We start from the raw sequence: 15,772 nt of genomic DNA, 5'->3' as shown, positions 1-15,772 counted from the left end.
TTTGGGCGCCGTGAGCCAGTCTCACTAGTTGACGTGGGAGGGGACCTCCCAAATCCAGGTCCCAGATGCCAGCCGAGGGCCAGCTGTCAGCGGGCCTCTCAGAGGCCCGCGGTCCCAGGCCTGTGGTGTGAGTCCTTCTCTGCAGCCCACATTTTACAGGTGAGGGGCGGGAAGTCAGCCTGCCCAAGGTCGCACAGGTGGTCCCGGAGCCACTACAAACCCAGGCAGCTTGACTTCAGAGCTGCCCTGATCCGTGTGAGACCAGGTCCTTTTTGAGTGACTGGGCGGGTGTTGTGGGCTGCTGCCAAAAGTGCTCTCTATCTGGGGTGTGACAGAAGTAGCTGTCCTGCTTCTCTAGACATTACGGCTGTGGTAGCAAGCGCAGGGGTCAGTTCTGCTGGCTTAGGCTGCTGGGGGGCTTTGTTTTAAGGCTGCCTCGTGGAGCCTCAGGGCAAGGAGGCAGCGTGAGGGCCAGACCTCACAGAAGAGCCAGAAATGGCTTGTAAACAACATCAGGAACCTCGGAGTGATGACCTTTTGGCCTCAGATCTCTGCGTGTCTGTTCAGTCTTCTCTCCCTGCACACCAGCTTTGTCTCCTCGAGCCCCATGGCGAGAACAGCTACCTGCTCGCCTCCCCTTGGGAACCGCTGGGCTGGGCTGGGCTGTGGCGTGGGAGTGGAGTGGAGTGGGGAGGATCGGGAAGGGGGTTCAGACGCCAACTACAGCTCCGAAGGAGGCGCGCCTCCTGCAGGCCCTCCAGCAGACCCAGGATTTGTACTCACTGCTGGGGCTGCCGGCGGCTGAAGGGGCCTCCCAGAACCTAGGGGGTGGCAGCCAATGAGAGAGGGAGCTGCAGGCCGAAGCCCCCGGGTCTCTGGACACGTCCGCTGCGCAGGGTCTGCTGGGTCTGCTAGGTCTCCTAGTCTCCGAGTATGTAGCTGACAAGAACCGTCTGGAACGAGAGTTGCTAAGGTAGGGAAGAGAAGTGGAAGTCCCTGAATCTGAGTGCCCCCCACCTTGCCAGGATGGTCAACAGGAAGCACTGCTGAACTCCTGGAGGAAGTGCAATGGTTAGTCCATCACGGGACAAGGGGAGGCAAAGACGGTGGTCCCATCGTGTCTCCGTTCAGTGCGACTGCCTGGCCCATGGGAAGACCAGGTGGGTCTGGGCAGGTCACAGCCCCGTCAAGCTCACCGGGAGGAGCCCCAGTCGAGCTGCCATGTGGCATATCCACGCCCTCCTGAGCCTTGGCACTCCCCTCTGCTCTTTACCTGCTGAGTGTGTTTTCTTTTCCCACAGTTTGCCTTTGTGTGGGAGCCACGCCATCTGCAGCACGAGAAGCACAGGGACGGCCCTGGGCCCCGGCAGCTACCCACGACGGTATTCACAGCCAGCGTCCCCTTGGGCATCCTTGGGGCCGCCGCTCTCGGGCGGGGCAGGTGCAGGTAAAACCCGCCGTGGCTGCAGATGGCGCACACAGCACTGGGGCCGAGCGGGGCCGCAGGAACGGGGGTTACGTGCACTGGGCGAGTGGGAGGCATAGGTCGCCCTTGGGCTGCTCCGCGTGCCTCAGCATCATTTCAGGTGAGCCTCCCGGCCTCTGCAGTGTCAAAAGAATGGTTATTCCTCAGGGTGGGGCGGGGCTGACGGGCACATCCTCCAGTGGCAGACACCTTTGTCCCCACCCCTGCCCCACATTTCAGGTCCTGGGTCACCGTAGCATCCCTGGGCTCTTCTCTACCACAGCTGCTGGGCCCAGCCATGCACATGCTGGGTCCTACCTGCCGACCACCCAGAGGCCGGGTCTCATCCAGAAAATTCCAGACACAAACAGCAGAAGCTACTACTCTTTAGAGTTAAAATCAAATCATTTCAAAATGTTGCCCTGCGCCTGCTCTCTTTCCAAGAGCTTCTTGCAATAGCAAAGTCCGTGTGGCTGAAATAGGGTTCCAGTGAGACGTGACCAGCATGACACATCTGAGGAGATGTGCAGAGGTAAGCAGGGAAGACAGAGCTGGTGAGCACGGGGAGGAAGAAGTCACCACCTTCCTCCTTGTTCCTGCCAGCTCGGTGGTGTCACTCCTTCCCTGAAGGCCCAGTGGGAAGGTTAGTGCCGTCCTCAGCAGGCAGACCCGAGAGGACTCTCACTCCATTGTGGGGAGGAAGGCATGGGACGTACCTGGGGGGCGGGGGTGGCACAGGAACACTTGGGATGGGACATGCCTGGGGGAGGGGGGAGCATGGGAGCACCTGCGATAGGGATGTGCCTGCAGAGAGGGCAGCATGGAGCTGGACCCGAGGGCAGAGCCCATTCACACGACGATTCAAACCCCCGCTGACCACTCTGGTGGTTCTAGTGTGAGGAGCATTTGGCCACATCAAGCACTAGCCTCTCTCTTGAGAAAATGTTTTATTTTTGGACTCTTAGGCCCTTTTTAAAATTTTGAATCCTATTAAAATGACAATCTGAGTCATCAAAAACCTTCCAACGAACAAAAGCCCAGGACCAGGTGGCGTCACTGGTGAATTCTACCAAACATTCAAAGAATAATTTATACCAACCCTTCTCAAAGTCTTCCAAAAGAGAGAAGTTTTCCAAACTTATTTTACAAGTTCAGCGTTACCATGATACAAAAACCAGATAAAGATGCCAAAAGAAAAGACAATGACAGGCCAATATCCCTGATGAATATGGATGTAGAAATCCTCAACAAAAATATTAGCAAACCAAATTCAACAATACATTAAAAGCATCATACACCATGAGCAAGTGAGATTTATCCCAAAAGGATGGCTCAGTACCACAAACCAGTCAATGTAGTACACCACGTTAACAAATTGAAGAATTTGAAAATCATATGATCACTTCAATAAATGTAGAAAAATCATTTGACAAAATTCAACGTCCATTTATAATAAAAACTCTGAACAAGTGGGTTCAGAGGGAATGTACCTCGACATAACAAAGGCCATATGTGACAAGCCCGGAGCTAACGTCATACTCAGTGGTGAAAAGTGAAAAGCATTTCCTCTTATGATCAGGAATAAGACAAGGATGCCCACTCTCACCACTTTTATTCAACAGTACTGGAATTCCTAGCCACAGCAGTCAGAAAAGAAAAAAGGAATCCAAATTGGAAAGGAAGAAGTGAAACTATTTGCAGATGACACAATACTATATACAGAAAACTCTAAGGACTCCATCTAAAAACTGTTAGAACTAATAAATTTAGTACAATTGCAGGATACAATATCAATACACAAAAACCTGTTGCAGCTTCTGGGCGGGTGACAGACTTTCTGTCCTAGAACCATGGCCCAGTCCGTCCGTAACCTCACGGAGAAGGCCCTGGCACTGGTCAATGGTGCTGTGACTTACTTGAAGCCTCAGTTGGCCACATGTTGGCACTATGCCAAGGTTGAGCTGGTTCCTCCAACCCCTGCTGAGATCCCTGCAGCTATTCAGGGCTTGAAAAGAATAATCAGTAGTGCTCAGATCTGTAGCTTAAAACAGCTCACAGTTAAGGGAACTCTTCTTAATGGTTTGGTGGCCACTGAGGTGTGGATGGGGTTTTATGTTGGTGAGATCATAGACAAGCGTGGCATCATTGGCTATGATGTTTGAAGACCAATCTTTAGCATGTGATTATATTTGCTTTTTTATGTGGGTGTTCTTGGACCATGTGTGAGCAGACGGCTATTTGAATAAAGTAAAACGATGTGTCAGAAAAAAATGTGTTGCATTTCTATACACTAATAATGAAATATCAGAAAGAGAAATCAAGAAAACAATCCCATTTACAATTGCATTGAAAATTCTGAATAAATTTAACCAAGGAGGTGAAAGACCTGTATACGGAAAAGTGTAAGACATTAATGAAACAAACTGAAGAATATACAAATAAGTGGAAAGACATTCCATGCTCATGGATTGTTAGAATTAATAATGTGAAAATGTCCATTCTACCCAAAGCAATATGCAAAGTCAGTGCAATCCCTATCAAAATTCCAATGGCATATTTCACAAAAATAGAACAAAAAATGCTAAAATTTGTATGGGACAATAAAAGGCCCTGAATGGCCAAAGCAATCTTGAGAAAGAACAGCTGGAGGCATCATACTCCCTGATTTCAAACTATATTACAAAGTAATAATCATTAAAATATTATGGTAGTGGCATAAAAAGAGATACACAGATCAACGGAACAGAATAGAGAGCCCGGAAACAAATCCATGAGTAGATGGTCAATTTATGGCAAAGGAGCCAAGAATATGCCATGGGGAGAGGACAGTCTAGTCCATAAACAGTGCTAGAAAAACGAGACAGCCACGTGCAACAGGATGAAACTGGACCACTACCTTACAACACAAAAAATTACCTCAAAATGGATTAAAGACTTGAACATAAGAACTGGAAGAAAACATACATGGTAAACTCCCTGACATCCGTCTTTGCGATGTTTTTTAAATCTGACACCAAAAGCAAAAGCAACAAAAGCAAAACTAAACAAGTGGGACTACCTCAAACTGAAAGGCTTCTGCACAGCAAGCAAAACCATAAAACAAACCAAAAAAGGCAAACTACAGAACAAGAGCAAATATTTGCATGTGTCTGATAAGGGGCTATTATCCAAAATACATATAAAGGACTCATAAAACTCAACTGCAAAAATTAAAAAATAATTAAGAAGTGGACAGAAGATCTGAAGAGACATGAAAAGATGCTCAGAGTCATTAATCATCAGGGAAATGCATATCAGGTCCACAATGAGATATCACTTCACACCTGTCAGAATGGCTGTTATCAAAAAGACGAGGTAAGTGTTAGCAAGGAAGCGAAGAAAAGGAGACCTTTGTGCACTGTTGGTGGGAATGTAAATTGGTGCAGCCGCTCCGGAAATCAGTATGGAGTTTCCTCAAAATCAAAATTAGAACTACACGTGGTTCAGCAGTTCTGCTTCTGAGTGTTTAATGAAAACACTAATCCAAGAAGATATCTGCCTTCCCATGTTTATTGCAGCATTACTTACAATAGCCAAGATATAGGCAACCTAAGTGCCCATCAATAGATGAATGGATAAAGACATGTATATGTATACAATGAACACTACTCAACCATAAAAAGAATGAGGTTCTGCCATCTGTGACAACACGGATGGACCTGGAGGGCATTCTGCTAAGTGAAGGAAGTCACAGAAAGACAAATACCATATGATCTCACTCATGTGGAATATATTATATATATATTTACATATAAACATATTTATGTATTTATATATAATATATATCTATATATAATTTTATTTATAAAAATTTATAATTCATAGTAAAATAATTTGTTCATATATATTTATATATAATATTTATAATATATTTGTTTATATATCTATAAATATCTTTGAGCTCACAGATACAGAGAACAGATTAGAACCAGAGGCCGGAGGTCTGTGGCGGGGGAGGGAGAAGTGGGCGAACTGTTTTTGTGTTTGCTTAAATAAACGAAATTATTTAAAACAAAATACAAATGAGCGACAAGCATATGAGGACATGTCCAGCTTCATGAACACCTGGGAAAGACAATTAACGCAAGGTATTTTTCCGCCCGTTAGATGAAGTAGGAAAGAAAACCGCATGTGAACGAACCACGAGTGTGCGTCGTTAGCCCCGGGCCCGGGTCTCCGGGCCCTGCGCACGCCGGGTGCGGCCGGGGACCCAGCGCCGCTCAGGGGCCCGGGGAGCCGCCTGCTGGCCGGACGGGCGTCTACGGGCGCTTCCTCGGCGCCCGCCCCGCCCCGCCCCGCCCGCTCCCCGGCCCCGCCCCGCTTTCTGGCCCCACCCCGCCCCGCTCCCCGCAGAGGCGGCTTTTCTGCGGCCACCCCCGCGGGGGCGCTGTGCGCTGCCGCGGCTCCGGGAAGGCGGGCCGGCCGCCCGGGGCCGCCTCGGGGGCGGGGGCGGGGCCTACTCCGCGTGCCGCAGCGCCCGCGAGGCGCCCTCCAGGGCCGTGGCCAACGCCTGCCGCAGGTGCGCCCCGAGCTCGCGGCCCGTCTCCCGGGTGTCGGGGTCGAAGTCCCCGGAGAGCGGCGTGCAGACCCGGATGTCGCCGCGGCCGGCCCGTAGCAGCAGCGCGCGCAGCTCGCCCGCGATCGCGTCGTATCTCTGCCGGTCGAACTTGGCCGCCGCCGGCCCGTCCAGGGGGTAGGCGCCGCCCTCGGGGTAGCAGTCCCTGGGCACCGGGAGCTCCACGCGCCGCAGCCGGGGCAGAGCGCAGAGGGCCGCGAGGAGGCTCCGGAGCGCGCGCGCGGACAGCGGGTTCCCCGGGAGGCGGAGCTCGCGCAGCCGGCGGCAGGCGCCCAGCGCGGCGCCCAGCGCGCCCACGTGCCGGTCGGCCAGGCCGCAGTCCTCCAGGGTCAGGGCCGCGAGCGTCGGGGCGGCCCGGCCCAGCAGCCGGAGGAAGGCCGAGGGCAGCGGGTCCGGCAGGCGGTGCCCGCTGAGGTCCAGCGTCTCCAGGTGGGCGGCGTGGCGGCAGCTCGCCAGGAAGGCCACGTCGGCGCCGTCCAGGGCGCAGTGGCCCAGGTCCAGCGCTCTCAGCGGCGTCCGGAGCGGGCTGCGGGCGGGAAGGGGCGGGGGACGGCGCGTGAGGGCGGCCCCGGGGGGCTCTGGCCGCGGCCCCAACCCACCCTCCCCTGACTTCCTTCAGCCTGAGAGCTGAAATGAATTTCACATTTAAGTAGCTGAACAAGTCAAAAGAAGAAGATTTTGTGACACGTGAAAACGATCTGAAATTCAAGTTTCGGTGCCGGAAGTAAAGCGTAATCAGGACACAGCACCGACCGACCGTCGTTTACCTCCTGTCTGTGGCTGCCTTGGGGCCACGGCAGCGCTGCGTCTTGGGGACAGTGTGTCGCCACGGGCGGGGAAGACAATTTTACCCACAGACAGGCCTGGCCTTTGTCCTCAGCAACTACAGTGATCAGTCTGTCGACAAGGCATGGTATGTTCACAGCTTGTGGGTCGGTGAGATGCCTGTGAGTTAGCAGCAGATGAAACACTGGCCTGGCTGGCAGTGAAGAGCCAGAGCCCACAAGACTTCAGGGCTGGGAGGGGCCTTGGAGCCGCCTGGCCCATTCTTAAGCCCTGCCTGGGACCTGAAAGGCCTTCCCGTGCTCTGATGTCGGTGTGCAGGCGGCAGCATCAGGAAAGGCACAGTCGGGAGTCCCTGCCCTGCCCAGCAGTCCTCACAATCGGGGACAGACCCACACCCGCCCTCCGGGATTCTGGGCCTGGGTCTGGGGTCACCTGGCTCAGCACTGAGTGCCGGGGGGTGTGGGGTTCCACTCTCTACCCGCCTGCTGACGCTGCCGCTCCCGCCACCTTCTGCAGCTGTACTCTGGCCGCTGAGCGCCTGCTGTCTGCCCCACAGCGGGCTCTCTGCATCCCCACTCAGCTCTGCAGAGGCCGTGGCTCAGGCCTTGAGCTGTGGGGAGTGTTTCCACCTCCATCTGTCTCACACCCACATCCATCTATGAGGAACCCTCTCGCCGCCTGCGCTGCTTCCACCCTGGGGCAGGGGACCTCCTGTGTGGAAAAGGGTCAAAAGACCGGCCTGACTGCCGACCTATGTCTGGGAGTTTGGATTTGGGGAGGGTCCCTCACTCAGCTGACAAGGGGTCCCTGGCCTGAGCTGTCTGCACAAGCAATGTGGTCCCTGCTGACACCTGCCTCCTCCTGGGATCTGGAATCTCCATGCATGCCAGGCTGAGGTGCCCACCCAACCAGCCCCCAGTGAAACCCCTGGGCCTGGGTCTCTGATGCACTCCACAGTGTCCTCACAGTTGGTGCTGGCTCCACTGGGACAGGACCCTGGACTCCTGCCCTGTCTCCCCCAAACTCCTCCCCTTGACAGATTCTGCCCCGTGTTTGTCTGCTGTAATAAATCTCAGCAGTGAGTCCTCCCAGGGAATTACCAAACCCAGTGGTCTTGGGGGGCCTGCTCTGTCTGCCAGTCTCCCTGCCCCTCCATCTGGGTCTGCTGTGTGGGCCGAGGAAGCCAGAGTGGCCCTTGTAATCTGAAGCTGATCACCCACTGTCCTGCTCAGAGCCTCCAGGGCTTGGCCTGGCTCTTCCATCCCTCCTTTCCTCCTCTCCCTGCTCCCTTCCTCACATGCCACTGACGCCACCCTCTCCCTACCGCCCCCACCCCCCACCCCCCCAGCTCGGCCCTTCACCTGCAGGGTTCCTGCCTAGCACCCTCTCTCCAGGCCCTCCACTCTCACTGTGCCAGGTCTCCAGTCAAAGGTCACCTTGGGAGCTAGCCCTCCCTGACCACTCACCCATCTCCCTCCCACTTAGGCCTGAGACACTCCACGCCTGGACCTTCTGGGGCCTTGGACAGGCTCTCAGCAACCAGCTGACCAAAGCCTGAGAGTGCAGAGGAGGAGGTCAGAGTGTGACAGGTGACATCAGGGCTGAGCTAACAAGATAGCCCTGCAGGCTTGTGACAGGTCATGTGGCTTGTGGAACACATTTCCCAAGACCACGGGCACCTCTGGCTGAGGGCCCAGGCCAGCCAAACACAGGACTATCCTGAAGGCCCCAGGGAGCTGCCACTCAGCAGAGTCGCCTTTGTGTGTGGGCTTGGGGACCACCCTTTCCCGAGCTGGGCAACTGGGTGCCGGGGTGGAGGGGCAGGGACGCGAGATGGGGATGGGATCCCAGGTGCCCCCCCAGGGGAGGGGAGGCAGTGTGGGCCCTGGCCAGATGGGGCCAGCTACTTCTGGGTTTCCTTTGTATAAAAGAGAAATTCCTGTAAGCCAAGGACTCCCTAACCAGAAAACACATCCTCACCCTCCCTGGCTCAGGAAATGAGAAGTTTGATTTTCCATAGATTTTCATAAGTATATTCTCGGCTGGTGGCCGCCAAGGGGGCCCAATGCCCCTCGGGTATTGCGACCCTCAGGGTGCCCTCCCCTGTCTCGGTGATGAGCGCTCCCCACACAGTGTGCGGAAGCATCAGCACAGGGAAGAGACGGGCCTCCGCCTGGAGGGGGCTCTCTGATCGCGGCCTGAGGAGCGGCCCACGAGCCGAGGCTGCCAGCCGCAGCCATGAGGATGAGCGTGGAAGTGGGTCACTCGCTTTCCAGCCCTGACAAGCCCCCACCCGGCTCCGGTCTTCCCCTCATAAACACAAGCGCTGGGGTAATTTCTGGGGTAATTTGTTTCAACAGATAATTGATACAATGTAACGGAGTTACTTTCTGTGCTGTTTGCTTGCTAATTAGGCTTTTTTTTTTTTTTTTTTTTTTTTTTTTTTAAGAGCTGGAGACACTTCTTTGAGTTCTGGTGCTCCCAGCTTGCACCCAACACCAGCCTCAGCAGAGCCACCTCCCCCTCTGACTGTTCCCTCCAGCTGCTCTGGGCTGGGCAGAAACCCAAGGGGACGGGGGCTCCTGGCCTTGTAAGGAACCAGGTCTGTTTCACGGTCCCCTAGAGAGTCCTCCCCCAGGCCCTCGGGAGAGCCCCTAGTCGCCCAGACCTGCGCTGCGGGGCTGTGAGCAGATGCCCTCCCCCTCACCTACCTCCCCGCCGCTGCCCGCCCTCCGGTCACCCCAGACTCACCTGAGCAGTTTCTGGAGCTTCCCGGTCAGCGTGCAGAAGGCCACGCTCAGCTCAGTGAGCTGCGTCATCTGGCTGAGCTCCCAGGCGATGGAGGTGAGCAGGGGGTCCTCGCCGTCAGGGGCGGGGGTGCTGGCCGGGGGCGCGTCCAAGGCCTTGATGGGCAGGGTGAGCGACACCAGCCGGGGGAAGCCCACCTGCGCCAGCAGCTGCTGCACGTGGCCGGCGTGCAGACGCACGTTGTGCACCACCTCCAGCCTGCGCAGCTCGCCGGGCCCCGCCAGACGCAGCACGTGCAGCAGCTGCTCGGCGCCCAGGCTGTCGGCCCGGAAGGAGAGACAGCGCAGGCGCATCGGGGCGGGGCCCGCCGGCCCCAGGGCCCGCACCACCAACTCGAAGCTGCCCCCGGTGACGAAGATGTCGGCGAGGACCTCGATGGGGTGCCGGGCCGCACGGGCCTCCGCCTGCAGCTCGCAGCAGGTCCTGGCCAGCAGCTCGGTGCGGCCCCACCTGCCCAGCGCCCTCCCGCAGGGACACCCCTGCACCTGCACGTCTCGGATGCCTGTGAGGTCGGCCACCCTCAGCCGCCGCCGCCGGCCCCCGCCCCGGAGCACGTGGTCCGCGAGGCCGCGCACACAGGCCTCCAGGCAGGCCCGGCAGGCCCGGTCCCGCAGGTCCTCCGGGTGGTCTGCGCTTGGTCCCAGCAGGGCGCCCAGCCGGAACTCCTCCAGCGGCCAGTGCTCCAGCAGCACGCGGATCACCTCCGCCTGCTCCAGCACGTAGCTGGCTTTGAAGAGCAGCGGGTACAAGCTGTGGGCTGCCCCGTCCAGGCTGCGCCGGGCCACCTGGGGGTGCGATGCCAGGGCCTCAGCAGACAGGAAGCGAAGCGACTGCATTGTGCCCACCGGCGGGGGCTGGAGACTGGGCAGAGCTCTCCCCGCGCTGCTCCCACAGACGTGTCCCCTTCTCACCTATTTTTAGCTGCAGCTGCTGTGAGCAGCGAGCCTGGGACGCTGGTGAGCCAGCCCTCCGGTCATCTGACGGCTATTTTCATCCTGGGTGCCTGTTCGCCTCCGGATGCGGAGGCGTCTGGCGGTGGCCGGCCTGTGCTGCTGGCGCTCGGCTGGGGAAAGCAGAGCTACCCGCGTGCTTGGCTGGGGGAGGCGGCGGGGCCCCTGGACTTGCTGCCCGTGTCCACTGCAGGGGTGGGGGCACCTCTCCGCCTCCGTGGAGTGGGTCTGCCCGAGCCCTGGGCCATCCCACAGCCGGAGGCGCTAACAAACCTATTCTTGGCCCCCAGGGGGCTGAGTCCCTTCCTTTGCCCCACATCCAGAGTTAAGGATGCGGCGGTGGGCATGGGGTGGCACCTCAGACAACTGTTTCCTGACTCTAAAGAGAAAAAAAGTAAAGGCGCCCTGAGACACCGACACGTTACTTGGCCCCTCCCTTCCTTTATTGTCCCTGAAGACTGAGGCCGAGGCTTCCGCACTGCCCACGGGAGGGAGCTGGGCGCCCCCTAGTTGCAGGCCTCCCTGGGCTGAGGCCCAGGACCCACGCAGTGGGTGGGGCTGCAGGGGACGTGGGGGCCCCAGGAGCCGGAAGCTCCCCACAGCCTGGTGTCTGTTTCCTCGCTCTGGAGGGTGGCAGAGCAGGTGCCCCAGAACACACTGCTTTGGCAGAAGGAGTATTTTGAGCTGAGGGTGCTCAGGCCCCACCCCTTCTTCCTGAACATGGATGGGGCTCCAGGGGAGCCACCCTCCCTGAACTGGGAGGAGAGAAACACTGTCATCACCGCAGGGGAGTCAGCATAGTTCCTTGTCAGCGTTCCTGTGCTGTGTGTTGTAGTGGCTTTTCCACAATCACCTCCTCGCTCAACTTAGTCCAGAAACACCTGAGCCACTGCGGTCTTCCTGTCCTTGTGAGGGCTCCCGTGTCATCAGAAACTTGTATTAAGTAAATCTGTGTGCTTCTCTCTCGTGAATCTCTTCTTTGTTACAGAGCCCCAGAAGAGAACCCAAGATGGGCAGAGGAAAATTCTTCCTCCCTACAGCTCCCAGCTCTGACGGGCCCTAGACCATCACTGAATGACCTGATCGCCTCCCCCTCCACTCCACCGCCCCGTCACCGTCATTTGGGACAGGGCTGGAGCACGTAGCTGGCAGGCCACCCAGATAAGTGCTGGTCTTGGAGGGACCATGGTGGGACAGAGAGACAGACAGAGACAGAAAGACGGGGAAAGACAGAGTGACACACAGACAGAGATCAAGAAAGGGAGGAGGAGAGAGGCAGACAAGGGCACTGGAAGGGGAGGGAGTCGGGGGCCGGGGCACATGCTGGGGGGGGTGTGGGGGGGTGGCTGGGGGGCGGGGCGGGGGGGTGCAGGTGGGGGTGCCGCTCATGGGGACCCACGTGGGCCAGACCCACCAGGCCCTCCAGATCTGCACTCGGGTCGGCCCCTCCCTCGTGCCCCGGCGCGTCAGCAGTGCTTCCCCTGGGGAGGGGGAGGCGTCATGCTTCAGGGGGACCCAGCGCTGTCAGGCAGGCCAGGTGTGTGCGGGAGGTGGCGGAGGGCCTCCCCACGACCTCACCCGAGGACGGGAGACAAGAATGTGAACCAGGCAGACCCCAGAGGGGGTTCTGCTGCCCAGGGCCCTGTCCCCTCAAAGTCACAGGGGCTGAGCTCCCTGGGGGAGGCTTGCTGGTGACGTCCCCAGCACAACAGAACCCAGTAAGAGAAGCACGACCATGTGGTAGAAAAAAAAAGATCCCATTTATTTATGTTCCTGAAGCTTGGAACAGTCAGCACTGAAACAGGCTAACAGGAAAAGCGTTTACAGCCCCACGCAGATCACAAAGGTGAGGCCCCTGCCCCAGCCACCTGCTCCTGTTCCAGGCGGGTGACATCTGATGTTGCCGCTGCCCCAGGACAGGGGCCTGGGGGGATGCCTGTGGCAGGAAGCGTGTTGAAGGTCTGCATCTACTCAGGCTCTCTTCCCTGGGGTAGGGGGGTCCTCTCAGGGCCCCATCCACACCGACAGGACCTCCCAGCACAAGCTGGAACAGAGCTTCAGGCCCAGCAGCCGTGCCCTCACTCCACCTGGGGTCCCCCTGGGACGCAGGGACGCCTTGTCCCAGACTCACAGGTGGAGCCCAACTTGAGTGACACTGGCCACAACTTGTGGAAAAGAAAATGAGACAGCCCAGCTGAGCTCAGGAAAGCGCCCTCTGTGTCCGGGACGCACCTCATGGGGCTGCCCCTGGGGACTGCATCGCCTGGAAGGCCGGAGGAACATGGTCCCAGAGGGCACCCTGCTCTGAGACACCCCAGTCCACTGTGGGTCTCTGCTTCAGGGTCCACGTGCTCCCACCAGGCCTCTTGCAGCCTAGAAGTGTTGGAGTGTCCAGGGCATCGTGGGGCGCCTGTGCAGGCAGGACGGAGGGGGGCCCACGACATGACGCCCAGGCCTCGAGGGGCACACTGACCGGCGGCCCGGTGCCTGGCAGAGGAGGTGGTCAGGACCTCGGCTTGAGTGACCTCCTGTGCACACGTCAGGGTGGAGGTTCCTCTGCTCGGAGGGGGGTCCTCCCTGAGGGGCCGCGTCTCATCCAGCTCCATCACGGCTGACAGAAGGACCGCTGTTACCCTCCTCCCCAAGGTGCCCTCAGGCTCAGGGATGTGCGTCTTTTGAGGAAGCAACGGGGGCCCAGCAAGGCCGGGGGCAGGGCCCCAGAAGGAACACGTCCTCTATGGCTGACACCCACAGGCACGGGCGAGCGAGTGTGCCGCGCGGCCACGGCAGCCTCAGGGGGCGTCCGAGTCCCAGGGTAAAAGGTTTCGACCCTGAAACGTTACCATTCAGCGTTTGCCATTCTGACCCGGAACGTGAGTGTGAGTGTGTGTGCCTGTCCACGTGTCCACAAGCAGTCGCCTGTGTGAACGGGAGCACTCAGACGACGTGGAGTGTCGTTTGTGGAAAACGCTCTATTTTACAGGCACGAGGAATCCACCTTTACTGGCAGATCTGTAATCAGGCCTGGGCTGAGGCTGGCGGCGGCGGGAGGGGTGGGGCCGTGGGCGCAGGTGGGCTCCCTGCCCCGGACGGTCTCCTGGTGCCCCTTCGTGCCTCCCACACCCCCAAGGTGTCCAGGCTCTGAGATCCCAGCGGAGGAAGTGGCCTCACAGCCGAGGCACCTGCAGTGCTGGGGCCTCTTCCTGGAGACAGTGGGTGCCGTGCTCAGGCCGGGCGGGTGTCCTGCGGCCCCACCCACGGCCCGTGGGGTGTGTGTGGGGCGCGTGCAGGTGGGGCGCGTGCAGGGGACTCCCACGCTGAGCCTGGGGAGCAGGAGTGACAGTCCCAGCAGCACCATCTGGCGAGCAGGGCAGGAGGGTCTGCTTGCCGGACGCAGCGTCATCTCAGGGGAGGGCGGCCAGCGGGATGCGGAGCAGCCCCGCCCGGCCCACCGCCCCCGCCCAGCCTGCGGTTAATGTGCGGCTGCGCATCCGCACTCTGGAAGCACCTGGACAAGGCGGAGACACGGTCGGGCAGCCTGGGAGGCGGCAGCGTGCCCAGCGCCTCGGGGATCACGGTGGAGCGTTTGGCCTGCCAGTCAAACCACTGTCCCAACGCCTGAGACGTGAGGCGTTCTGTTCTGGCAAAGGGGACAGGTCACTGAGGGTGATCCGGGGGCGGGCACCAAGGACTGTGCCCTGGACTCTGGCTCAGCACACGCTTAAAATCGGACCTTCCCTTCTGATGCTGCCAGGAGGGGACCGGGGGCATCTCCTTAGAACCGGGGAGGTGCTTACAGAGAGGAGAGCTTCACGACCCCATGTGAGCGAAGGCACTGAACCCGCAGCCCGGCCCTGGTGACGTGCGGTTTCCTGTCTGACCGGTCCCCTCAGTCTCTCCCTTTCAGGGGATGATGTCTCTGCATGTGCCTCCAGGGTTTCTGGGGTGCCCTGTGCTCCCTACAACACGCGGAGGCAGGTGTCCTGACACCCCCGAAGGTAGAAACACACGTCTGCATCAATGCGGGGAAACACTGCGTCTTGCCCAGGACGCGACCTCATCAGAAGGTCACAGGACGGGACTCTGGGCAGAGCCCCTGACCCTGGTCCACCTGGGGCTGGGTTCAGAACCCTCCCTGGCCAAGCAGTAGCCTCCTTCACCCAGGACTGCAGGGGCCCTAACAAGGCCAGCCTGGAGCGGGGTCGCTGCCGAGATGGTACAGGTGCAGCCTCCACACGGCAGGCGGAATCCCGGTGGCACTTCAGAAGGCCGGCAATCTCTCTGAGACTCAGAATCACCGGAGATGGAGCCAGGCCTCTGGTTTCACAGGCAGCCTGCGGGGCGCCAGAGTGCGGGCGTGGGGTCAATTCACACACAGGATGGCCTACGAGGCGGGTCTGCGTGGTCCCCAGCGGCCCAGCATCTCTAGGGCAGGTACGGACTCGCACCCCCAACACCTGGGTCTCTCTTGTGGGGGCTCGGAGGAGGGGTACTCACGGTCGTGACGAACGGGCCTCCGGCAAGCTGCTGCCGTGAGCCCCTCCCGGGAAGGGCCAGGGAGACACCCAGAGGGTCCTCGTCAGAGAGCAGCTCGGAGAGGGGCGGGGACGGCCCGCGGGGGCTGGGGCTGCTGTCCTCCGACGTGCAGTGGGAAGACTCGGCGCTCTTGGTCTCTGCAGAGAGAAGCCCAGTGAGGACCGTCCTCCAGCCCGCACGGCTGCCCCTCCAGCCTGCTGTGCCCGGCACTCTGACCCTGCGGCCAGCACGTCGAGAGTGATTTACAACGTACAGACTTATAACCGGTCCACCAGGGATGCCGGGTTGAAGCAGGAGAACGGCACTGCTGGAGATCAGACACCATTTATGCTCGTGAACAAGAGGTTCTTGACTTTGCTTTTCTGAAATCAGGAGGCCCAGTGCAGCGGGCAGGGGAAGGCTGGGAAGGAGGTGCTCAGGCCCACGTCTCCCCAGCAGGATGCCTCACCGTGGGTGGTGCAGGAACAACAAAAAATCTGGCAAGAAGGGCCACGTGGCTTTGACAGAAAGCGCAACAGGACAGGATGGGAGGTGGGCTCCCAGGGGCCTGTCGGGTGCCACCCAAGACAGAGTCGCAGCTGCAGGGTCCAGGCCTGTGGGGTCACTTCGCTT

At 58.7% G+C, this 15,772-nt stretch overlaps 2 protein-coding genes across 2 annotated transcripts; one reads left to right on the top strand and one right to left on the bottom strand.

Annotated features, from left to right (window-relative positions):
• Window positions 1–3,292: 3,292 nt before the first annotated feature.
• LOC130837210 (ATP synthase subunit g, mitochondrial-like) lies at window positions 3,293–3,864 on the top strand. The gene has a single exon (XM_057710027.1). The coding sequence runs from the start codon at window positions 3,316–3,318 to the stop codon at window positions 3,625–3,627; it is 312 nt and encodes a 103-aa protein (XP_057566010.1). The 5' UTR covers window positions 3,293–3,315; the 3' UTR covers window positions 3,628–3,864.
• A 2,096-nt stretch (window positions 3,865–5,960) lies between these two features.
• LRRC14B (leucine rich repeat containing 14B) lies at window positions 5,961–13,230 on the bottom strand. The gene is made up of 4 exons (XM_057708450.1): window positions 13,064–13,230; window positions 12,039–12,105; window positions 9,618–10,528; window positions 5,961–6,606 (listed from the first exon to the last, which is right to left on the bottom strand). Exons 1-4 carry the CDS (start codon window positions 13,228–13,230, stop codon window positions 5,961–5,963), a joined length of 1,791 nt encoding a protein of 596 aa, XP_057564433.1.
• Between the last annotated feature and the right edge of the window lie 2,542 nt (window positions 13,231–15,772).

The sequence above is a fragment of the Hippopotamus amphibius genome, chromosome 15 (assembly GCF_030028045.1).
Source record: "Hippopotamus amphibius kiboko isolate mHipAmp2 chromosome 15, mHipAmp2.hap2, whole genome shotgun sequence".
NCBI classification, from domain to species: Eukaryota; Metazoa; Chordata; class Mammalia; order Artiodactyla; family Hippopotamidae; genus Hippopotamus; species Hippopotamus amphibius.
Note: the sequence above shows the minus strand (reverse complement) of the source record. Positions and strands in the feature narration are given on the sequence as shown.